Source organism: Micromys minutus (genome assembly GCF_963924665.1).
Source record: "Micromys minutus genome assembly, chromosome: 4".
NCBI classification, from domain to species: Eukaryota; Metazoa; Chordata; class Mammalia; order Rodentia; family Muridae; genus Micromys; species Micromys minutus.
Window position 1 is genome coordinate 50652008 of NC_137973.1, and position 25765 is coordinate 50677772.

A 25765-nucleotide genomic window follows, 5' to 3' on the forward strand; every position below is an offset into this window, starting at 1 on the left:
GACATATTCTGTCACTGATACTGAATCTAGTCAATTCAACTGCATTAGCTGTCCAATGAGCCTGTTTCTGTACACATGGCACCAGACAATAGATACACTTAGTATGCACAGATTTTTACCTGGGTGCTTAGAATTCAAACTCGGGTCCTTGTACTTGTATGACAAGTATTTTTCTTGCAGAGGCATTGCCCCATGCCCCTTGAAATACTTTCTTAAAATAGATTTCAAGGTCCCATGAGAAAATCATAGGTGGTGCCACATCTTTGTAACATTAGTGCTTTGAAGGCTAAGGTAAGAAAACCATGGTGCCTACATAGAGACTGTGAGGCTAGCCCAGGCTCCACAATAAAAGCCTGTCTTAGAAAAATGAAAACAGTAACTTTGGGATTATATTCATGAGTTTCTATATAGGTAGCCTTATATGGAATTATTAGCTTTGCGCACATCTGTTGCCATAGATACAGTTATAAGTCAATAAATAAAACAACCATATCATCAGACTTAGCAGCAAAAACTAAGCTTCCATGAAAGACTAACAGATGTCTTAAGCAAGGCAGGGACCTTGACACATAAAATGGCATTTTAGTTTCCATAAGAAAACCTTGTAGTACATCTTATTGTCATTGTATAAAAGAGACATAAAGAAAGTACCATGACTAGGGTCATGAAACTGACCATAATAAAAATGATATTTTTAATTTTGGGGAAAAGATATTCTACATTTGTTACTTTAGAGTCCAAATCCAAGATTATTCTCTTATACAATATGAAAGTATGTGGACAAATTACCATCTGTATAAACTATCTGAGCCTTTTCTTAGGTACAAAAGACTCTTTTGCCAATTTCTCACAGCTACTAGCAACACTAAAGCAAGCATTATAGATATGTGTCTTTGTATAGTTAAGTATTGATTTAAATTCAGAGGTACGGGGAATGAATGCATTAGTTTTAATTCATGCATCTATATCGTCTTCGACAGTGGAAAATATTGCTTGTTTGGCTCTTCATCAGCTCAACAGACACAAACAAATAAGATAGCTCATTTTAATTGTGTTATTATAATATTGTGGAATCAAAACAATTGGATGTTGAAATAACTATTCCATATCAAAAAACCCAAATTTAAAACATTAGTACCTGTCTTTGAACAGCTCAGTGCTATTAGTCCTCATTTTTAAATTAAATTCAGGTATAATAAGAAATAATTTATATCCTGTAAAATTGCCTTTATGTGTGTGCATGTATGTGTGTGTTTTTGTGTGTGTGTTTGTGCAGGTATATATCTATGTGTGTATGTGGGAGCCAGAAGCCAACCTTGTTATCTTCCTTAGAAGTTATCTATCTTGCTTTTGAGACAGGATCTCTGAACATCATGAAACTGACAGTGAGTTAGGCTGACTAGTCTAGGCTCTCTGCAGGTCTCTGATTTTCTAGTGCCAGGGTTACAAATATACACCGCCGTACCTGATGGTTTTGAAGTGCGTTCTGCAGATAGAAGTTGGATCCTCAATCTTGTAGAGCAAGCACTTAACATATGGAGGTATTTTCCTATTCCTTAATGTTCCCAATCTTATGGGTCCTGACAAAAGTAAGCTTTCATGTAACAATCAACAATAGTACACTATAGAATTTCTAATCTACCCAGAGCGTTTTGTACTCAGCCCGCCTCCAACGTCCACCCCTGGCAATCACTGATCAGTTCTGTGCTTGTACTTTCTGCCTTTCCCACGGTGTCTTAAAGGACCTGACATTGTATGTAAGCTTTTTAGTCTGGCTCCTTTTTGGGTGTCAATGGGCTTTCCTCCCTTCGTTTTCACTGATGAACGGTATTCTATTGAATAACTATACCTTACCTTTGTTTCTCATCAAATAGTTAGAGGGTATTTGGGTTGAATGTCATTAAAGAAAATTATGAACACAGCTGATATAAATATTAATGTACAGAATTTTGTATGAACAAACATTTTTATTTATTCATAAATTACAGACAGACACACACACACCTGGAAAAGGAAAGTGGGCCATCCGGATTTTTAATGACTAGTGCATTTTTATGGAAATGGGGAAGTATATTGCTGTTAATCAGCAACTGTTTATAAAGGGGTTTATTGTACATCTGCTTCCTTATCTATGTCCTCTGACTCTTCTTTGTTGGAGATTGCTCTATCGTTATGTAGCCAATCCAAAGCATTTTTAAACCCTATTTAAAAAAAAAAAAAACAAAGATAAATGTACAAATTTTTAAGCATTTTTGCATAAAATATGTGAATACATTTTTTAAGGTGGTAATTAAGTATTTGTGGGTACATGTACATACACATATGTATATATGCAACAATAATATAGGAAAAAAGGTTATTAATTTGAGGGTATAGGAGAGAAACTGAGGGGCTGTAGGGAGGAAAGGGAGATGTGATACAATTCTATTTTAATTAAAATATATTCTATTTTTTTTTCTTGAACTCTACACATTCTGTGAGTTGTTTCTGGGTGTTAAGAGCTTTCTGGGGTTAGTATCCCATTATCAGTGACAGCATATTATGTCTGTTCTTTTGTGGCTGGGTTATCTTACTCAGGATGATATTCTCTAAATGCATCCATTTTCTTAAGAATTTCGTCAAGCCATTTTTTCTGATAGCTGAGTAATAGCTATCATTGTGTAAATGTACCAAAATTTTTGTATCCATTCGTCTACTGAAGGACAGCTGGGTTCTTTCCAGCTTCTGGCTATTATAAATAGAGCTGCAATGAACATTGTGGTGCATGTGTCTTTGTTGTATGTTGGAGTGTCTCTGGGGTAAATGCCCAGAAGTGGAATAACTGGGTCTTCAGGTAGTACTATGTCCAATTTTCTGAGGAACCGCCAGACTGATTTCCAGAGTGGTTGCATCAATTTACAACCTCATCAACAGTGGAGAAGTGTTCCTCTTTCTCCACATCCTTGTCAGCATCTGCTGTCATCTGAGTTTTGGATCTTGGCCAATCTGACTGGTGTGAGGTGGAATCTCAGGGTTGTTTTGATTTGCATTTCCCTGTTGGCTAAGGATGTCAAGCACTCCTTAAATGCTTCTCAGCCATTCAATATTATTCGATTGAGAACTTTTTGTTTAAGTCTGTACCCCATTTTTAATAGGGTTGTTTGATTCTCTGGTATCTTGCTTTTTGGGTTCTTTGTATACCTTGGATATTAGGCCTCTATCTGATGTGGAGTTGGTAAAGATCTTTTCCCACTCTGTTGGCTGCCGTTTTGTTTTCATGATAGTGTCTTTAGCCTTACAAAAACTTTGCAGTCTCATTAAGTCCCATTTGTCAATCTTTGACCTTAGAGCACAAGTCATTGGTGTTCTGTCCAGGAAATTTTCTCCGGTGCCTATGTGATCTAAGGTTTTCCCTACTTTCTCATCTAATAGTTTCAGTGTACCTGGTTTAATGTGGAGATCTTTGATCCACTTGCACTTGACATTTTTAAAGGTTAAAAGGGAATCAAACAAAAAAAGTTACTGTTAGTTAGGTTAAATTCAACATGAGAATTGACTTATGGGTAGGTTTCAGTTACTAACAATATCAACATGATTTTTATTAGGGTTTCAATACATGAAACTTCAATAAATACCCTGTTAAAAGCCAGATGTAGATTTCCCAATCATGTGAGATTACAATATATTAATGATGGAGATTGTTTTGAGTAGACACAAAGGGCAGTGCCAAGAGCTGTGGTGGATGAGGACACGCAGGGGACACTTGCTTCATTTTGTAGCATCTCCCAAGAAAAGATAGAAAGAATTATTTACCAACAGATAAAGTAAGTGCACGGGGATAAAAGGCTTGGGGATGCTAAGCACCAACTGTGGGGACCAGATGAATGGAAAAAGTCAAAACTGAAACTGGGGTGGATGTAAAAATTAGCAGTGAAGAGATGTCCACATGGTCAAACTTTGCAGTCAGACAGACAAGGGAAGCTAGAAGTTTACATTCCTAACATGATAGGTTTCTGGGAATGTAGCCAAGACTGTGGACTAAAGGTGTGATAGATAAGAAAGTTCTGACCTGTAGGAAGGATACAAAATATAAAAGACAAAGCATTTGTATACCCACATTCACCAAGAGCCATTTTTATGGCACTTTCAAAACCGGTAAATTTCTGGGTTGCAAGCCCAGGAATTTCTGCTGCAGGGGGCAATGGCTTAGGTCTGGAGACCAAGATGATATATGTCAAGCTTCTGGGAAGATCTGGTTATTAAGCCGTAGCTTGGATTCAATGCAAATATGTCAGTGGATCCTCTGATGCTGAAGCTCTCAAGAAGGGCTTCATGCTAAGATCAACCAGTGTCCCGCGCAACCGTCTCGCCAGCAAGAACGTCGCGGCGCACAAAATAGGATTCTTCTGCAGTAAAGCTTTAATGCTCTCAAGAGGCAGAGCATAAGCTTACATCAAGTAGAAGTGAAGACCAGGAACTATCTAGCCCGTCCCCTTATATAGGAATCAGTCCTCACCTTGGACGTGGAGCCCCCTGATTGGTTGAAACTCATCAGGCCATATGACGCTACGGGAGAGGTAGAGCTCAAGGAGTGGAAAGTTACCCAGCGCGTGCGCACATGACTTGTTTACTGCTAACTCCAGCCGGATGTCAGCGCCATCTTGTAATGGAGAATGTGCAGGCAGCGCCCCACAATCCAGAGAACCCTTCAGCATTCTGGTAGCTGAATGAACCTCAGAAAATTTAGATCCAAACCTCAGGAGGTGTGAGTTTAGTCAAACTCTAACGTGAAGCCTAGGATGAGCACCAGTGCCATGGAAGGTCTGGGCTGGAAGCTGAATCTTCCATGACAATTCAGGCTCCTAATCTCTGTATCTAACCTAGGCCTGTCTTTTCTTTAATTAACTTGCCAAAGAAAGCCTTTTCAGAGACCCATTCTTCCTAGGGAGAAAGGATTCTCTCAGAAAGTAGCTTTTAGCCCTTTTTTAATTTCACACACACACACACACACACACACACACACACACACACACAAATGAAAAACAAAACTGTGCACTACAAAAGAAGCCATCATAGATAAACTGTTTAAAAATTAATTAATTAAATAAAATTCTCTTGTTTAATCAAGCTCATATCTAAGTTTTATTTTTATACATTCCCACTTTCTGTAAACAAGAAGAACCAAATAAAAAATGCTTACTTTAAATTTTATAGTCATTTCCACAGCCCCAAGTGGAATCTCTGAATCTCTCTAATAATGTCTTCATATATATATATATATATATATATATATATATATATATATATGTGTGTGTGTGTGTGTGTGTGTGTGTGTAGAGAGAGAGAGAGAGAGAGAGAGAGAGAGAGAGAGAGAGAGAGAGAGATCTCTTTTTACTAAATGATCTTACTCCTTTTCACAAATCACTAGGAGGAAGACATCACATGCCGTATTAGTGGGAATTATAGCACACAGTCTCTGTTTAGGGTACGAATTTGTTGCCGACCTTGTTGAGATGTTTTGTTTCTCCCAGAAGAATGGAACGCCAGCTGATTTTACATAGCAACATCTGCCCTTGAACTCTGTTTTCTACCTTTTGGTTGTGGTTATAATCCATGGGCCATCACATCAGGCACATTTGGTTCTCTCTTCTGTCCAAACTTCCTTCCTCAAAGCAGATAATGAGTAATAAATTAAGGAAGCATGTCAGAAAATGAAATATGATAATATTTATGATTATGACATTCAATCTAACTCTCCCTGGCAAAATGGAGGCAGCATTCTCATAATAATGGACTCAGTGGGGGATGTAGTGACTCCATGACTTCTTATTCAGAACCCTCAGTGCCATATGTTTCTCAGGATGTGATATAATTTGTATTTTAGAAATCTATGCATCCTGTAGCACAAGCACCCAATACAGGAGGGAGACTTTCTAATCAAACACTGTTGCATATGGAGCCAAACACAGAGCATGGATTGCCCTGTGTCATTAGATGTATCTGTATCCTTCTTGTAAGAAACCCTGGGTTTGAAGTTGGTTTGGCTGTTAGAGTTGTGTGCTTTCTGAACTGTGAGCATCATGGTGAAAGAGCAAATGGTAAATTTTATTTATAAACCATAGAAAGTTTTTAATCCATTTTTTCTTTCCTTTTATCTTTGATTCTCTAAAATGATAAATTTTAGCTTGTTTTTTTTTTTTTTTTGAATTTTATCAAGGACAAATAAATAGTAGATAAACCTGAATAGATTATTGGAATGGGGGCAGGAATATTATGCATATATCATTTAACATTAATGAAAATTGATTGCTAAGTATATCTGTATTTTGCAGGTGAAAAGGCTAGGGGTTTTGATGGTCTCTAATTGCTTGGCAATCTTCCACGGTGATGGAGTCTACATTTAAACACTTGATATTCAACCCATCTGCCTGCAGAGTCTACTGTGCCATTCAGCTTCCTCACTGATAGGGCAAATACCCAGTCAATAAAGCAGAACACAGACATCCCATTTTATGTAAAAAAAACTTAAAGCTAACTCTTTAACTTCTTATTAAGTTACAGGGTTTTTTGTTTTTTGTTTTTTTTTTTTTTTTTTGCCATCTTAAAAAAAATAAATTTACCCACTTCTTTCTAATAAATGACCTTACTCATTTACAAATTGTTGTGAATTTGTAAATCTTCTCATGACACATTATTGAGGGTCCTGGAACATACCATCCCTTTGGGGACTTTTAAAACTATATTTAAACATTATGTGTGATCTGACAGTGTAACAACCTAGAACTTTGAAGCACAAATACCTTCACCGAAGCAAAGAAGTTCAATTGAAATCATATATAGTACACATTTTGTAGGTGTTCCAAAACCAATATATTGAAGATGATCAAGAAGAAAATTCACAGGGGAGGTCCTTTAAAGACTGCCTTGCCAGGCTCTTCAGCTGGATGATGGGAATTAGCCACTGTGAACACCTCCAATTAAGGCAATAAACGTATGTGCGCATTAGCGCACTGGTGTTGGGGCTGTGTTGCAAAACTAGAGTAAATATGGAGAACAGTGTCCTTCTGCGCAGGTTCCCAGGACAGGTACAGGAGATGCATCTCATGCATTAGCTTGTCCGCTGGCTATTATTCTTGGTTCAGTTGCCCCACTCGCTGGAAATGCAGTATTTCTTATTGAAATAGCCCCTCATACATTTTAATTTTTATTTTGTGAAAATCTTTTGATTCTGAATACTTTTCTGGATTACTTTTGCATCTTTCTGTTTTTTTTTTTTTTTAAAGAAATTTGCTATGTGGCAGACCTTGTAAAATAGCAAGCCATTACCAAATTCTGGTGTCATAAAAATAAGGTTTGGCTTACATGACATTCTGATTATGGTGCATGGTTCTATTTATATGGTATAATCTGTATAAAGAGAGAAATAGATAGTAAAATGGAGATTTTTCCTATAGATTTTGGAGCATTAAATTTGAACTTAAATTGGAGTAGAGAGAAGACTAGGTGGTTGTGAGCAATTGCTCTCTTGTGGAGCGTCTCAGCTCAATGTCTGGCCACTCAGACATCTGGAATATCAAAATTGATTTTAAATTCTCTAAATTTCAACATCTGAAATGACTTTTAATACACAAAGTGACTGTTTTACCAGGGGACACCTGCACTCAAGGACAAGCCTCAGTATTTTGCCTGCTGTTGTGCTGTGGACTAGAGAGAATACTTGCTAATGGAAACTTGGCAAGTTCTATTCTTCAACTACTTGGGCTTAATCTCTATCTTATAGTCATACCTAAATCTCTGTCTGCGTATCTCTGAATGGGCAGTGTGATGAGAAAGCCGTTTTGTGATGTTGCTGTGATACACTGAGGTTGGCCTTCATGCTCTATCTTAAAGCAATCACACATGTATCAGGGTTAATCATCCAGTGTCAAAATTTTACTACGATATCTCCATGTCTATGATGAAGTGTATTACAGGTATGAATCTATTTTGATACTAACCATTCTAAAGGTTTACCTATCTATAATTTATGGCTTTTTAAAAGAAGAACAGGAAGGAAAAGGGATGAGGCTGTAAATAATCCTGAGGTTGGAGCAAATAAAAACAACATCAAAGCCCAGCTTGTAGCACAGAGTCTGAATTCATACCTCAAAAATGAAGTATTGAAGTAGATCTCTGTCAACTAACAAATGCTATTTCAGTCTGTGCATTTGCCCACCTCACTCTACACCATCTGTTTCCCAGGGAGCAATTAGTCTGAAACTACAGCATGTACATTGAGATTCCGTTAACAGCAAACAGAATATTAATGTGTCTGCCATGCCATATTTATCTACTGAAATTTTAGTGTTACTTTTGAATAAAGCAGGTATAATGTTTTAATTTATTCAGTTAATTGAAAATACCGAATAATAGATATAATTAGCTAACATTATGTAACAGAACAGTAAAGTGAGTTTAACAACACTGTGTTTTAGCAACAAATACATGGGCCACAGTTCTATATTAAGCTAATAGTTATTTGTCAAAAATGATAAATATTTTATTAAATCAGTTTACCAGGACTCTGACTTTGGAATCCCCTTTTCTTTTACAGAACCACATCACTGCCTTTGCGGAAGTCACATGATATTGAAGCAGATGGTTTTTCCCTGCACTGGACGTCATCCCTTTTTACCATACATTCATAACAAAGTTTATTTGATTGTACAGAAATTTATAAAGTTGTCTGAGATTTTTTATAATTTTAAAACTTGACAGCACCCTCTTTGCCCCTCCCACTAGACTGTGAGCTCCTCAAGAGCAGGACCATGGCTTTCTCTTCTGTATCCCTACCACCCACGACAAAGCCCAGCACAAAGTGTGGGTGTTCAGTAAAAACACGATGATAAAATGAACAAGTCAATTCTTAAATAAAATGTTTGCTTTAGTTTCTCAAAAGAATCTCTGTCACTATGTGAAAAGAAATCCCCACGTGGGTTATATTTGTATAAAAGAGACCCTCTATTTTGGGCCAGTTAAGCCTTTTTAATTTTTCATATATCTATTCAGCAGTACAGCATATTTAATTTGAAGTGGATTTTGAAGGTCCTGGGGGCTTTTTATTATGCAGCATGACATGATTTTCATTTTAACAGACTTCAGTGTGTGAAATCACTTTACTTTTAGAAAGTATGTCCTATACTAAATTGTTTGCTCATTATATTATGCCATATTTCACTTAAAACATTCATACTACATATTCTAAGACTGGTGCTTCTGCTTTTAAAGGGGAAAATACCAATTTTTACTGTCACCGAGTAATGTAACTTAATTAAAGTTATTTATTTGGACTTTTTCTTTGACAGTTGTGGTTTAATGTTGAGCTGCAATTTTTAATGCAGGTAATATTTAGAATACATTAAGCTAAATCCAGACACAATATCTTTTTATTGAGTAACTTTCCATTATTAAATGTCTCAAGAATGATTGTGGTCCCTTTTAAAAGTTTTATTGGTCCAGAATTTGAATAATTTAACTGAGAAAGAACCACACCTTAAAATACTATCATGAAAATACTAGAAATATGCTTAATGTATTTTTTGTAATTGTCTAATACATTAATTAAAACATTTATATTTACCATTTAATCATCATGGCAATCCTTTATAAATATTGAAAGATGACTTTATTTACATATAATAAAAATAAAGCCAAGACTGATAACATGCCTTGTCCCTAATGCTAGTCAAGGGAAGAGTTAAATCTAAATACAGATTTACCTTGAAACTCTCATTTTTCTCAAGTTTGCCACATTTGCCTCAACATTCATGACACTGAGGCCATTAAGAGGTCATTAGGGTTCTGAGAAACTACCTATATTAAAAAAAATAAAGAAATGCAAAATTAGGAACACAGAAGTTTTGAAGAATTTTAAGTGCTTACTTATATGGCGGAATATAAAACGTATCCTTCAAAATCAGAGCTATTTAGGAACATATTTATAATTCTACCTAAAAATAATGAAGTTCTAGTGTCTTGATGTGAGGCTCTTGGTAAAAAAGAAGTCCAAATGAAGATTCTCAGCTCTCATTTCAGCCATCACTCAGGAAGGAGGCTGAAGAACAGTCTGTGCAGTGAGCTTTTAAGTGAGAGATGAAAACACTTTCTATACAAGAGGGAGGACATCATGAGTCATTCTGCAATCTCTAAAAGTATCTAACCCAAGGTACTTTGACTTAAATGTGCAGAAACTGATTTTTTTAATCTTTCAAGTCTTGAATGAAAATTGCAAACAAACATTTAATTTACTCTTTTAAATTCAACAGAAATCAGCAAGTAATTAAAACCAAAGTCGTCTCTGTTACTTCCAAATGGATTTCGATTGCCCAAATCCAATCCTTCAGAAGTCAAAATACAACTACTAAAAGGAAAAATTTTATTAAACAAGATCTCATTTCTATGAATTACAGACCGCTATAGCAATTTAATTCTTTTGGAAACGTAGAGAAAACTTTGCATGTCTTGACAATCTTTAAAGACATTATTTAGAAAGCATTAGCAATGGCCAATTTGCCTTCTAGGACTGAAATAAAGGGTGTAAGCATAATGTCAAGCAAAGTCGAGGTGATTGGTCATGCTTTACAGTTGTTCAAAGCTACTGGTTCTACATCCACCAGAAGGACCCAGATAGGAATAGTTTTCCCCTTAGAGGCCTTACCAATACAAAAGTCAGTGATGACCTGTTTTCACCTTCCTAAACCTGGTCAGTATAAAAGAGTTATAAATTAAAGAACAAAGCAGGGTCAAATTTAAACCACTTCCGCTATTCTATTTAAAAATCATGAACCCAAGGTTGTGCAATGATAAAGTCCAGGAAAAATTAAAGATGCATGCAAATTAACCAAACCTAGCAGAGAGTACTTAACCATGATGCTATTACTGAGAATTATTTTTTAAAAGGAATACCTTTAAGAAAACGTCAAAACAATGGCTGGAGCTGGAGATCAGCAGTACAGCACTTGCGTAGCATGCACAGGTCCTGGATTCAATTCCTAGGACCTGTAAAAGAAAGCACTAATCTCAATATATAAATATGTACATACATAATCTAGTAAAAGCAGGCAATCACATGTCTTTCTGATAGAGACTCTCATTTTTATTCTGCTTCTTTGGGGCCCAGGTCAGTGTAAATTGTTCAAGCTGAAAACTTCAGTAGTGTCTGTTTGCATGGCAGAAATTCTGCACAAGTCTTATCTGATGATGCCTAAGGTAACTTAAAAGGCTCTTTTATGTTAAAAGAGAGGTGAACCTTCTTTGACAGAGTTTGTCTATTTGACTTCTAACTGGGCCTCTCTTTTTCTCAGGATCTATCCTAGCCAAATATCTCAGTTACATTTCCATAGTTTCCTTTGTGAAAGAACAGTGGGGGAGGAAATAATTCTCTGCTGTGTATTGTATTTTTCAAATAAAAAATTTAAAAATAAATTAAAAAAATAAATTTCTTTTCCTTATGGATTGGTGTTTATTGGGGTTGAGAAATAAAGATTGCTTGCTATTAGTGTGAATGGAGTTAAGAGTTCTCATATTGTCAGGAGAGTTTTAAAATATCCCACACTGGCCATTGTAGATAGCTTCTAGATAAAGCCAATGGTCCCTACATCCCATGAATGTCCAGGAATCTGGTCAGGCTGCACAGTTACAAATTACAAACATCTGAAAACTACTTTAGACACCAAACAGGTGTGTAATTTATAGCCACTCTTTCTCTTGTGAATGACTAGGAACTGGGGGTGCAAATGTTACCCTTCATCCTGTTCCTATAAGTATCATCTGTTAAACTCTGTGTGCTTTGAAAGGTTTACCCTGAGCATGTGACAATTGATTATATTTGTACACTGCAAACATGAATCTCACAAATCGCTTTTGATTTCCATTTTAATGCTATGAATTATAATTCTTAAAAAAATACAAATTGAGGTATTTCATTCCAGATTACAGGTGATCACATCTCAAGAAAAAAAGATATTTACATGTTTCCTCTTTTGTCACCTTCAAATTGATCATCATTGTTTATTGGTATAATGGAGGCAAAGGAAATGGTTGATTATGATAATATGCCTGCTTATACAAACCATCATTCTTGTGAGCTGACACATAGGACCTAAATTTTAAATTCATACTGCCATACTTGAAATATGTTACACAAAGTTTCAAACAAGAAAGCATAGATGAGTGAGCAGAGAGGCTCCTCCTCTATTCAGAGAAAAACCCAAATCTGAGTCATTCATTAGAACAGAGGTACAGAGCAGACCTTTGCACATGCAAACACACTGATACTTTATTCTGACATAGAGAATTGTCATTAGCTAATATTTGGGAGTCTGTTTTTTTTTTTTTTGAGGAGGAAATAAAATACATTTTAATTAAATATTTTGAAAGAAAGAAAAACTCCTCCAAACCATTCAGTACCTTTGCATTTTAATCATGTTTCCTTGCATATATTGCTCTCCTCATTTACCGAGTCCAGCCTTCATTTCTCCAAAAGTTTCCTGACTGATCTGTGCATCCAATGACTCACATACACTGAGCAAATGACAGTTTAAAAGGCATGCATAGTCTTTCTCAGGAACATGAAAGTTATTAGACTGTATGCTGGTCTTGGACGGCTAGAGAAATAGAGATCAGGGCACCAAGGAGCCTCAGCAGTGTGGCTTGAGTGAGCAGAAGCCACCACATGCTGGCACAGTGCCTTTCCACCACCTCACTCAATTGACCACAATAAGTACCAAGACCAGATCAGTTCCAAGAAGGGTCTTACTGTGGGGTGGATGCCAAGACAAATGACAAATCGGGGTTGTGTTTTATCTTAAATATGCCACAAACTTCTATGGCTTCTAAATGTTCAAATATCTTAAGTAAAGATACTCCAAAAATGGCAATGAAGAAAAAAAAAAAAAGAGCTATGCTAACTGAACAAGGATAACCATGGTACCACACACAAGTAACATCCACAAAGGGTCAGACTCCTCAGGGAACTTTTTTTCTAGTACTTAAAGTATCAGAAGACTTGATGCAGCTTTTATTTCGAAGTCAACATTTTATATTCAATAATAAAAAATGAGACATGTTATATGCATGGTGGTGTGAGCAAGACATTGACTGCTCACATTGTATCTACATTTAGAAAACAGAGCACAAAAAATGATTGCTAATGATCAATTGACTTTATTCATTTTATAGTCTTGCATATGGAGTGTATTATATATTTATATATATATATATATCTGTATTATAAAATCAGTCTAAATATATATATATATACATATATATGTATATAGCTCCTGTTCATAAAATATTCTCCCCCAAATAAAATGAATCTCTCCCACATTAATAAATATAAACAAGACTGCTCTTCACATGCCAGCCTGAAGACTTATTTCCCAGGTGACCATATATTCTATCAAGTTGAAAATTAACCCTATCAATCACACCTCATGACCTATAATGTCACTTCTTTCAGACTGATCACTAAGAATTTGATATTTTGTTCACACACAGAGAGAAAACAAAGGTAACTTGTGGAATCTTTTGACAAAGTTATAATTAAAAGCATATTTGACCAATGAGAATGAAGTCGAGCAAAGAAAAGTAAGATAATGGAGTTGAAATTAAGCCATGTTTAGAGAGACACAAGAGATATAAATGACTATGGGATATTAATAATGGAGCACTGTCTAAGAGATTTAAAAACCTCAGCCACACACTCTTAATCAAGGTGAGCTTATTGGTATAAATAAGGAAGACAGTTTAGATGGAAAGGATTAATTTGTCCCTGAGGTTGAAAAATAGAGTTCCGTTATCAGTTCTTGCTTATAGATTCATGAGGCCTATTTTCAGCTTCTAACATGAAATAAGCGAAATGTAGAGGCACAAAAGCATCATCCCAGTTCTTTGGAGTAGATGATCAGAAATAGAAAGTCATCTTCAGATACTCAGTGAACTTGAGGTCAGTCTATGATATGTAAGACTTTGCCTTTAAAAACAAACACCATAGTTAATGCTTCCAACATAATCCTTCCCATTACCGATCTCTCTAAGGTACTCTGCAACACTGACAAAAGTTGAAATATTGATAGCCAGTTCAAACTTTGGAGCAGGAGAAACAAGTTGAAGATTGTAGAAGATATTTCATAGGAGAAGTAAAGTGATCCAAAGAACAAACTGTGTGAACACTATCCTAACATATCTTAGCATGGGTTGCTGTTATTAAAGGCCATAGTCTAAGTTGTTTAAAACCAAACCTGTGGGCTGGGGGCACATATCAGTGCAAAAATACTTGCAGCAGACTTGAGTTTAAATACTTAGCCCCTATGAAAATGGCTGAACTTGTCACTACAGTCCTGCACACTGAGTACCTTGAAAATGGAGACCGAAAGATGACTTTCTGCCGCCAGGTTCATTGAGAGACTCTCTCACCCTCCCAACATGCAAATACAACCCTCCCCATGACCACAGGGGGGAGAGAGAGAGAGAGAGAGAGAGAGAGAGGGAGGGAGGGAGGGAGGGAGGGAGGGAGGGAGGGAGAGAGGGAGGGAGGGAGGGAGGGAGGGAGGGAGGGAGGGAGGGAGGGAGGGAAGAAGGGAGGGAGGAAGAGTACTTCTACAAGAGGAGAAAGAATTTGCTCTGTTCTCTTTTGCTTCTTGGGGAAATAGTAATCTATCCAGAAGGGTCCCACTACTTGAGACCATGAAAGGTCCGACCTCCATTTTATATCACACTGGGGACAGGAGCATTGACATCTGATTTGGTGGAAGGGAACTAAACATTCAGCCCCAAACAGAACTGCTCAGTGCCATTTTTACAAAACAAAACAAAGAAAGAATTCTTTCTTAATGTTTCTGTTTTAAAATATTAACTAAATTGGCTTGGATACTATTAATTCTCTCTTTTTTTTTCTTTCTTTCCTTTTTATTTATTTGAGACAGGGTCTCATTATGATGTAACTCTTCGGACACAGATCTCACTGTGTAGAACAGGCTGGCATGAAACTCACAGAGATTCACCTACTCCTGCTTGTTGTAATGGAGGCATCTGCCACTACGCCCAGTAGTTTGACTACTTTGAAAATTCTTTCATACATTCAAAACTACAAGAGAAATCTTTTACGTATTAACTAAGATTTTTTTAAGAGTAACACTATGCTTTCAGTTATATATCCACACTTTTTTTTTAACAACTTTATTTTACAAAACAAAAATAAATGTACAGATTTTAAGAATTTTTTGCATAAAATTATACATTTTTGTCAGTACTTGTTTTTTTTTTAAAGGTTTAATAGTGTGATAAAGATCCCACCAGTAACAATGAGAATAAAGTACATGTAAAACAAGATGCAACCTGGAAATAGTCAAAGTTTTCTTGGTGTGTAAAGATTTTTTTTTTTTTTTTTTTTTTTTTTTTTTTTACAATGTGCAGACAGTACATGTAATACAGGGTACAACCGGGAATTTGGCAATGTGTTCAGGTGGGTAAGGATTGAGCATGACTATTTTTTTGTTTTGTTTTGTTTTCTTTTCTTTTTTTCTTGGAATTCATACAGTCTGTGAGTTGTTTCTGGGGCAGTGCAAGTCTCTGGGGTTAACATCCAACTATCAGTGACTGCATATTATGTCTGTTCTTTTGTGACTGGGTTATCTCACTCAGGATGATATTCTCTAGATGCAGCCATTTTCTTAAGAATTTGGTTAAGTCATTGTTTCTGGTGGCTGAGTAGTATTCCATTGTGTAAATGTACCACAATTTTTCTATCCATTCATCTTCTGAAGGACATCTGGGTTCCTTCCAGCTTCTGGCTATTATAAATAGAGCTGCAAAAAACATTGTGGTGCATATATCTTTGTTGTGTACTAAAGTGTCTCTGGGGTATATGCCCAGAAGTGGAATAGCTGGGTCTTCAGGTAGTATTATGTCCAATTTTCTGAGGTATCACCAGACTGATTTCCAGAGTGGTTGTATTAGTTTGCAACCCCACCAACAGTGGAGAAGGGTTCCTCTTTCTCCGCAATCTCGCCAGCATCTGCTGTCATCTGAGTTTTGGATCTTGGCCAATCTGAATGTTGTGAGGTGGAATCTCAAGCTTGTTTTGATTTGCATTTCCCTGATGGCTAAAGATGTCGAGCACTTCCTCAGATATTTCTCAGCCATTCGATATTCCTCAACTGAAAACGTTTTGTTTAGCTCTGTACCCCATTTTTTAATAGGGTTATTTGATTCTCTGGTGTCTAGCTTTTTGAGTTCTTTGTATACCTTGGATATTAGGCCTCTTTCTGATGTGGAGTTGGTAAAGATCTTTTCCCATTCTGTTGGCTGCCGTTTTGTTTTATTGACAATGTCCTTAGCCTTACAGAAACTTTGCAATCTCATTAACTCCCATTTGTTAATCTTTTACCTTAGAGCTTGAGCCATTGGTGTTTTGTTCAGAAAATTTTCTCCTGTGCCTATGTGTTCGAAGGTTTTCCCTACTTTCTCATCTAATAGTTTCAGTGTATCTGGCTTAATGTGGAGATCTTTGATCCACTTACAGTTGAGCTTTGTACAAGGAGATAAGAACAGGTCTATTTTCATTCTTTTGCATGCTGAGTGCCAGTTGGACCAGCACTATTTGTTGAATAGGCTGTCCTTTTTCCATTAAAAGTTTAGGCTCCTTTGTAAAAAATCAGGTGACCATATACATGAGGGCTCATTTCTGGATCTTCTATTTTATTTCATTGATCCACATGCCTATTCCTGTACCAGTACCATCCAGTTTTCAGCACAATTGCCTTGTAATATAACTTGAGGTCAGGGATAGTGATTCCCACAGATGTTTTCTAGTTGTTGAGGATGGATTTCGCTATTCTAGGTCTTTTGTTGTTCCATATGAAATTGCACATTGATCTTTCCAATTCCATGAAGAACTGGGTTGGAATTATGATAGGGATTGCGTTGAATCTGTAGATTGCTTTTGGTAGGATGGCTATTTTTAAAATGTTGATCTTTCCAATCCATGAGCATGGGAGATCTTTCCATTTTCTGAGATCATGCTCAATTTCTTTCTTAAGAGGCTTGAAGTTCTTGCCATACAGGTCCTTCACTTGCTCAGTTAGAGTCACACCAAGGCATTTCATAGTTTTTGTGACTATTGTGAAGGGTACCTTTTCTTAATTTCTTTCTCCACATGTTTGTCCTTTGAGTATAGGAAGGCTACTGATTTGTTTGAGTTAATTTTGTATCCAGCCACTTTGCTGAACTCATTATCAGTTGTAGGAGTTCTCTGGTGGAATTTTTGGGGTCTCTTAAGTACACTATCATGTCATCGGCATAGAGTGATGTTTTTATCTCTTCCTTTCCGATTTGTATCCCCTTGATCTCCTTTGCTGTCTAATTGCTCCAGCCAGGACTTCCAGTACTATGTTGAATAGGTAAGGGGAGAGTGGGCAGCCTTATCGAGTCCCTGATTTTAGTGGGATTGCTTCAAGTATCCCACCGTTAAGTTTGATATTGGCTGTTGGTTTGCTGTATATTGCTTTTATTATGTTTAAGTATGGACCTTGGATTCCTGTTCTTTCCAGAACTTTTAACATGATGGGGTGTTGAATTTTGTCAAATGCTTTCTCAGCATCTAGTGAGATGACCATGTGATTTTGTTCTTTGAGTTTGTTTATATGGTGGATTACATTGATGGATTTTCTTATATTAAACCATCCCTGCATCCCAGGGATGAAGCCTACTTGGTCATGATGACTGATCATTTTGATGTGTTCTTGGATTCGTTTTGCAAGGATTTTGTTGAGTATTTTTGCTTCAATGTTCATAAGTGAGATTGGTCTGAAGTTCTCTTTCCTTGTAGGGTCTTTGTGTGGTTTAGGTACTAGGGTTATTGTAGCCTCAAAAAATGAGTTGGGTAATATTCCATCTGATTCTATCTTTTGGAATAGTTTGGAGAGTATTGGTGTTATATCCGCAATAAATGTCTGATAAAATTCTGCACTGAACCCGTCTGGACCTGGGCTTTTTTTTGGTTGGGAGGTTTTTATGACTTCTTTTATTTCTTTAGGTGTTATAGGATTATTTAGATGGTTTACTTGGTCCTGGTTTAACTTTAGGATCTTGTATCTGTCTAGGAATTTGTCCATTTCCTCCAGATTTTCCAATTTTGTGGAGTCTAAGTTTTTGTAGTAGGATCTGATGATTTCTTGAATTTCCTCAGTTTCAGTTATTATGTCTCCACTTTTCTTTCTGATATTTTAAATTTGTATACTCTTTCTTTGCCCTCTAGTTAGTCTTGCTAGGAGTTTATCAATCTTGTTGATTTTCTCAAAGAACCAACTCTTGGTTTTGTTGATTTTTTCAATGGTTCTTTTTTTTTCTATTTGGTCTATTTCTGCCCTAATTTTGATTATTTCTTGCAATCTACTCTTCTTGGGTATATCTGCTTCCTTTTGTTCTAGGGCTTTTAGCTGTGCTGTCAGGTTGCTGATGTAAGCTTTCTCCAGTTTCTTTTTGGAAGCACCTAGGGCTATGAGTTTTTCTCTCAGTACTGCTTTCATTGCCTCCCATAGGTTTGGGTATGTTGTGTTTTCGTTTTCGTTGAATTCTAGAAAATCCTTAATTTCTTTATTTATTTCTTCTTTGACCCTGCTATCTTTTAACAGAGCTTTGTTTAGTTTCCATGTGTATGTGGGCTTTTTGTTGTCTATGTTGTTGTTAAAAACCAGTCGTAGACCATGGTGATCTGAGAGGATGCATGGGAGTATTTCAATCTTCTTATATCTATTGAGGCTCTTTCTGTGTCCAATTATGTGGTCAATTTTCAAGAAGGTGCCATGGGGTGCTGAGAAGAAGGTGTATTCTTTTACTTTAGGATAATATGTTCTGTATATATCTATTAATTCTAGTTGGTTCAAAGTCTCTGCTAGTTATGCAGTGTCCTTGTTCAATTTCTGTTTCCATGATCTGTCCATTGGTGAGAGTGGGGTATTAAAGTCTCCCACTATTATTGTGTGGGATGAGATGTGTTTTTTGAGCTTTAGTAGGGTATCTTTTATAAATGTGCGTGCTTTTTTATTTGAAGCATATATGTTAAGGATTGAGAGTTCCTCCTGCCAGATTTCCCTAGTAATGAGTAGAAAGTGTTCTTCCTTATCTTTTTTGATAACTTTTGTTTGGAAATTTACTTTATTCTATATTAGAATAGCCTCTCCAGCTTGATTCTTGGGGCTGTTTGCTTGGAAGGTTTTTTCCCACCCTGATTTACTCTGAGATAATGTCTGTCTTTGTCTCTGATATGAGTTTCCTATATGCAGCAAAAGGCTGGATTTTGTTTATGTATCCAGTCTCATAGCCTATGTCTCTTTATTGGGGAGTTGAGTCCATTTATGTTAATAGATATCAAGGAATAGTTGTTTCTGTTTCCTGCTATCATTGCTTTTGTGGGTTTAGTTGTGTCTGTGTCTTTTTCTTCTTTTGTTTTTCTTGCTTAGGAGTTTTCTTGTTTTTACTAGGATGTAGTTCCCCTCATTGTATTGGGTTTTCCACCTATAATTCATTGTAATGCTGGGTTTGTGGTCAGATATTGTGTAAATTTTGATTTGTCTTGAAATATCTTCATCTTTCCATTTATGGTGATTGATAGTTTTGCTGGGCATAGCAGCTTGGGCTAGCACTTGTGTTCTCTTAGGGTGTGCATGATGTCTGTCCAGGCTCTTCTAGCTTTCATAGTCTCTGTTGAGAAATCGGGTGTGAGTCTGATTGGCCTGCCTTTATATGTTACCTGACCTTTTTCCCTTACTGCTTTTAGTATTCTTTCTTTGCTTTGGGCACTTGATGTTTTTACTATTATGTTTTGGGAGTTATTTCTTTTCTGGTCCAACATATTTGGAGTTCTGAAGGCTTCTTTTATGCTCGTGGTCATCTCATTCTTGAGGGTAGGGAAGTTTCTTTTACGATTTTGTTGAAGATATTTACTGTGCCTCTTAGTTTATACTCTTCTCCCTCTTCTATTCCTTTTATCCTTAGGTTCGGTCTTCTCGTTGTGTCCTGGATTTTCTGGACATTTTGGGTTAGGAGCTTTTTGTTTTTTGCATCTTCTCTGGCTGTTTTGTCTATGTTTAAAATGTTGTCTTCGGCCCCCGAAATTCTCTCTTCTATCTCTTGTAATCTATTGGAAATGCTTGCTTCTGTGATTCCTGATTTCTTTTTTAGGTGTTCTACCTCTAGGGTTATCTCTTTTAGTGTTTTCTTTATTGTGTCAATTTCCGTTTTAAATTCCCTCTTCCATTCCTTCATCTCTTTGGTTCTGTTTTCCTCTAGTTCTTTGAGTTCTTTGAGTGTTTTTCTTGTTTCCTCATTAAAAGCTTCTTAATCTTTTTGCTTTTCCTCTCGTTTTTTTAAAGTATCTTTATCAGCATCTTGAGGTATGATTTCAGGTCTTCGTCTTCTTTTTCTGGAGTGTTTGGCATTCCGATGTTTCTGTTATGGGAGAGCTGGGTTCTGGTGTTGCTAGGTTGTCTTGGTTTTCTTGGGATATACTCTTTCGCTTTTCTCTCCCCATCTTGTTGTCAGTGATATGTTCTCCCCTTTCCCTTGTATCTTGTCTGTGTCCCTGGATCTCCACTGGTCAAGGTGGCAGATGGACCAAGCCCTGTTCTGCGCCTCAGAGTCCCCGGGTGGGAACAGAATTTCCAAAGTTGTGTTCTTGGTCCCTGGATCAGGCAGGGCCAGGGGGTGCACTTTCCGTGTGCACTCCGCAGAGATCTCTCTGCTCCCTAGCTGCCTAGATCTCCTACTAACCAGGTTTTAAACCTTTAGGACCTTCAGGTCCGGGTGGCAGACAGGCCGGGCTCTGTTCTGCGCTGTGAAGTCGCCACCAGGTGGAAACAGAAGTTCCAAAGTTGTGTTCCTGGTCCCTGAATCAGGCAGGGCTGGGGGGTGTACTTTCTGTGCGCACTCTGCAGAGATCTCTCTGCTCCCTGACTGCCTAGATCTCCTACTCACCAGCTTTTAAACCTTTAGGACCTGCTGGTCCGGGTGGCAGATGGGCTGGGCTCTCATATATTCACTCTTATGATCCATACTACTATATAAAGTGAGGGACACCTGCCTTTAAGTATAATATATGTATCTATACACATAAGCCTGTATATCTTTGTAAGTACAGAGAAATAGAGAAGTATGTATATGAACATACACATGTGTAAAATCTCATATAGAAATGTTAAGTGGACAGCACTTATGTATACAGAATCCTGTGTAAAGTTGTCTTTAAGATATTATATTTATATTACATGAACAATAGCAATAGAAAGTATCTTGTGTGAACTTTAATTTAAATCTGTGCTCACTTATTTTTTAATCACAAATCAAGGAATAAAGGTCCTACCAATGGTCAAGAAGTGTTTGCCTTAAGAGTCAACCAGGCAGACAGATAATTCATTGCCAGGGTGAGGAAGAGGAATCCGACAAAGTAGATTTCCCTGAATAATTTTGGCTTGCTATTTTCAGCAGTCTTTTATAATTATATTGCTCAGTTTAGCCTTTGACCATGAATTATTCTTCTCTCTGCTCTAATACACCACAACTCTTGGAAATTATGAAATGGCAGAGAGCTGGTTTTCCTGATGTAATGGATCTCAGAAGCTGTGATTGCCTATTCTATCTTTTTTTTTTTTTTTTTTTTGTCATTTAATGTACTTTGGAATTGCTTTATTTTTAACAGCAACATGAGAAATAGATTTTATTTTTTTGTGATTCTAAATAACATATATTTTTGACTGACAGTTTATTTTCAACACTTATTTTAATTATTTTACAACCTTTTGTCAAAGGTAGGTATTTATAAACAGTTACAACATTTAAAATATTTCCCTAAGGCTTAGGAGGCAGACAAATCCGAGGATGCCATTTTCTTTCTCTATTCACTTTCCCGTGGCATTTTCTGCCCTCTGCTGTTAATTTTCATTATTTCTTGTCTTTAAAACCATCTCCTGGGAACTCTCTCCTTTGATTCTGGTTTTCTGCAGAATTACTATAGAATGCCATAAGAGAGTATGAAAAACTGGTTAAAAAATAAACATTTATTTTCAATGTTTTGTAAATAAGTTTGATTTCAAAGGATTCATGTTTTGAACTGACTGAGGGGTGTCTCTGGTTTGGATGAAAATCAGAAGACAAGCTATAGCTTTCTCAGTAACAACAGCTCTGTGTTCTGGGTATCTGAACCCTTGTTCTTAATATGAAACCTTGAGTATCAGTTACCCAGAATGAAGCTACTGATGTTAGGTCTGTACTTAGGGGTTCAAAATACCATTATTGCTTTGAACTGTTTCTTGACAGCTGAAGCTTGTAGCTCTGGGGGGCTTCCTAGAACCCTTCTGAACCAACATGTACAGACCTTCCAGTCTGGTGCACTCTTTCTAGTCTCTTAGCTTCTTGTTCTACTTTCTTTGTTTGTTTTGGTTTTATTGGATATTCTCTGTATTTACATTTCAAATGTTAGCTGCTTTCCCCTAACTCTCATTCCCCCTGCCCATCCACTTGTTACCATAAAGTTGCTCCCTCTCCCAACCACCCTCTCCATCTCAGTGCCTTGGCATTCCCCTACAATGGGGAAAATGTGGCTTCACTGGACCAAAGGCCTCTTCTCCCACTGATGCCAGACAATGCTATCCTCTGCTACATATGCATATGGAGCCATGGGTCTCTTCATGTATGATCATTGGCTGCTGTTTTAGCCCCGGGGTGCTTGAAGAGTTTGGTTGATTGATAATGTTGTTCTTCCTATGGGGTTGCAGACCCTTTCTGCTCCTTCTGTCCTTTCTCTAAGCTCCTTCATTGAGGACCCCATGTTCAGTCCAATGGCTAGCTGCAAGCATCCTCAACTGTATCTGTATGACTCTGGCAGAGTCTCTGAGGGGACATCTATACCAGGCTCCTGTCAGCTAGCTCTTCTTGGCATCAACAATAGTTCTTGGGTTTGGTGGTTGCATATGGGATGGATCCCCAGGTGAGGCAGTCTCTGGATGATCTTTTCTTCAATCCCTGCTTTTCTATGTGTCCCAGTATTTCCTCCCATGAGTGTTTTGTTCTCTCTTCTTGCTCTGTTCTTATGTATTCACTACTCTTTGACTCCCAGCATTCCCTGCTCCCAGCAGCTCTCCTGAACTCTTCCTTGGTCATCTTAGCTGTTGCTGATGAGTATGTCCAGGATTAGTCATTCCTAAAGTTACCTGTTCTTTATGCAACCAGTTCAGTCAACTCTACCAGGGCTACCAGGGATAAAAGACCAAAACTAAACACAAACCCACAGGGTGTGCTTATACTGGAGCCAATTTTGCTGCAGGACACACTGCACAAAAGGAAGCCTCTACCCACTACTGCCCCAGGGTAACTGTACTGCTGTATTACCAGGTATGTGTGTGCTTTACTGCCATGGGTGCTGAGGAACTCATCCAAACTAGCCTAGAATCTGCTGTAGTAGAGTCGCTGAGGATGGAGTTATCTGGAACTGTCTTGGAATGACCTATATGGAGGATCATCTAAGCATCTCAGCATCTAAGTTGCCATGACTCTGGATGGCATGTTGTAAATTCCCTAACCTGAGAAGATTTGGTACTTCCATGGCCACTCTGGCTTCTTTTATATGTTGGCCACTGGAATACAATTTCGCTTTGGCAGTCAGGAAGGTTTCAATACAACCAGACGAGGAAGAAGGAGTGGCTGTTTTGATTGACAGCAGTCTGGACCTCTCAAAAAAATGGTGTATGAAAGTTGCAATTACCACTTTACTCAACATAGATCTTACAAAGTGTCAGAGCATCGATTATGATCTCAGCAGAGTCAGATAGGAAAGTGGCATGACAGCAGCAGTTTCTGACCCAACCTTCATCTCTGCCCATCCTGAGGTAATTGCCTGGTTTCAATCAGAGTAAACTTCTCTTCCAACTCCTCATGGGGGAAGAGACTAGCAGTTCTCAATCAAGCAAATGTATTGATGAAGCTTTACAGCTTCTGTCATTTCAAAGGGTTGATAGACGATGCACACAGTGAGGATTTAACAGGGAATTAACATTTTCTCTAATTTGTTTTATCTAATAATGTCTAGCCTCTCCTCCTTCCAGATAACATTAAAGAGAACAAGGTCCTCTTGTTCTGTCTCTCATGACAGCTGCCTTCTCTAGTGACACAGAAGAAAAGAAATCACTCGTCTCCTCCTCTCAAACAAACACTGATTTTGGTGAGATACAGGTCTCACCTTTGTAACCCCACTTAATTTTACTCGCCTCCCATTTTCTAAACACAGTCACATTTGATATTAATGTGCCTGCACATGAATGTTGGTAGGTGTTGGGACAGGTCTCCACTGCTACAAACTTTCCTTTTCTATGATCATGGCCCTATGGGAAAACTGAGGAAGGCTGCTATAGTTTCATTTCTTGTGCTGAGATAAAATATTCTGACAAAAGCACCATGAGGGAGAAAGTTACGTAGCTCACAATTCCAGCTTAGAGTCCAGCAATGCAGGAAGCCAAAGAGGCAGGTACTTGAAGCAGCTAGTCAGGTCTTCAAACCAAGAGCAGAGAGAATGGATACATACCAGTGCTTAGCTAGTAGTCTCTGCTCCTACAGTGCATGATCCTCTGTCCCCACAGTGCATGGGTCTTTCCACTTTAACTAACTCACCCAAGGCAGTCTCTCTACAGATATGCCTACAGGGGATTCTAATCTGGATACTTCCTTGTAGATTTTTCTCTACCCAATTGATTCCACACTGGTAAGTCAACAATCAAAACTCACAATACAGATTCCATAGCTCCCCACAAACTTAAGCCAGTTAGGATGATGTAGACTCTACTTGTCTCATAAAGTAGCTGAGGTTTATAATAAGTCCTTTTCTCAGGTGTTAATTTAGACTATTTGTGGTACTTCCGGTGGCCCTTTAAGATTTAAATTAAATCATTTAATTATGAAATGTGGGGTAATCGCTATATATTTGCTATAGATTGGTATAGCTTACAGTAGCTTATTTTTCTTACTACTAGTAAAAGTAAAATTAAAAATGATATTTATAGATGCCATGATGTAAAAATAGTTCAGAAGAAACCCAACAAATATCAAATAATTGGTCCAGTGTTAAAATTGTTTTTGGATGTGAAATATCAGTGCTATGGAAATTTAAAACTTGCTATTACCATAAAAATACTTTTCTTGGTGAAGTGATAAAATCCTCTGACAAAAGTAACTTCAGGAGGTAAGGTTTTATTTTGGCTCACAGTTCAAATGCACAGTCCAACACTGTAGAAGAGTCACAATGGCTGACTTTGAAACAGCTGTCCACATTGCATCCTTAGAAAGATAAATTTGATGGATACTCAATGCTGAGCTAGCTTCATCTTTTTTGTCTAACCCAAATTCATGCCTACAAAATAACACTGTTCTCTCTAGGTTATGTCTTCTCACCTCAATCCACCTAGCAAGACAGTCTCTCATGGACATTCTCAGAGGATTGCATAATCTAAATGCTCTCCCACAGAAAGACATGGAGGCCTGGAAGCTTGTTTCTTAGATGAGTCAAGATCCCATCAAGTGGACAATCAATATCAACTATACTATCACAGTTAGCTAACTCTATTTGTGATTCAGTGCCTTGTATTATAAGAGAACAACTTGTGTATTATAAATCAAATGAGACAGGTCTTCATTTTCAAATTGGAAATTCATAACATATGGTGAAGGCTGCTGGGATCACAGCCATTCCATTTCAGATGTCTTT

The 25765-nt window shown here is 37.4% G+C and overlaps 1 protein-coding gene across 2 annotated transcripts in view; it reads left to right on the forward strand.

The window, feature by feature from the left end:
* PLPPR5 (phospholipid phosphatase related 5) overlaps positions 1-8819 on the forward strand; it is a gene marked incomplete at both ends in the record, with an annotated part of 103965 nt that extends 95146 nt beyond the window's left edge. Inside the window, one exon of one of the 2 annotated variants that reach the window (XM_080915781.1) lies at positions 8573-8819. In XM_080915781.1, the coding sequence (XP_080771907.1) occupies positions 8573-8605 (33 nt within the window). The remainder of the gene's footprint in view (positions 1-8572) is intronic. The other variant, XM_080915782.1, reaches the window with a different exon arrangement.
* Positions 8820-25765: the final 16946 nt, after the last annotated feature.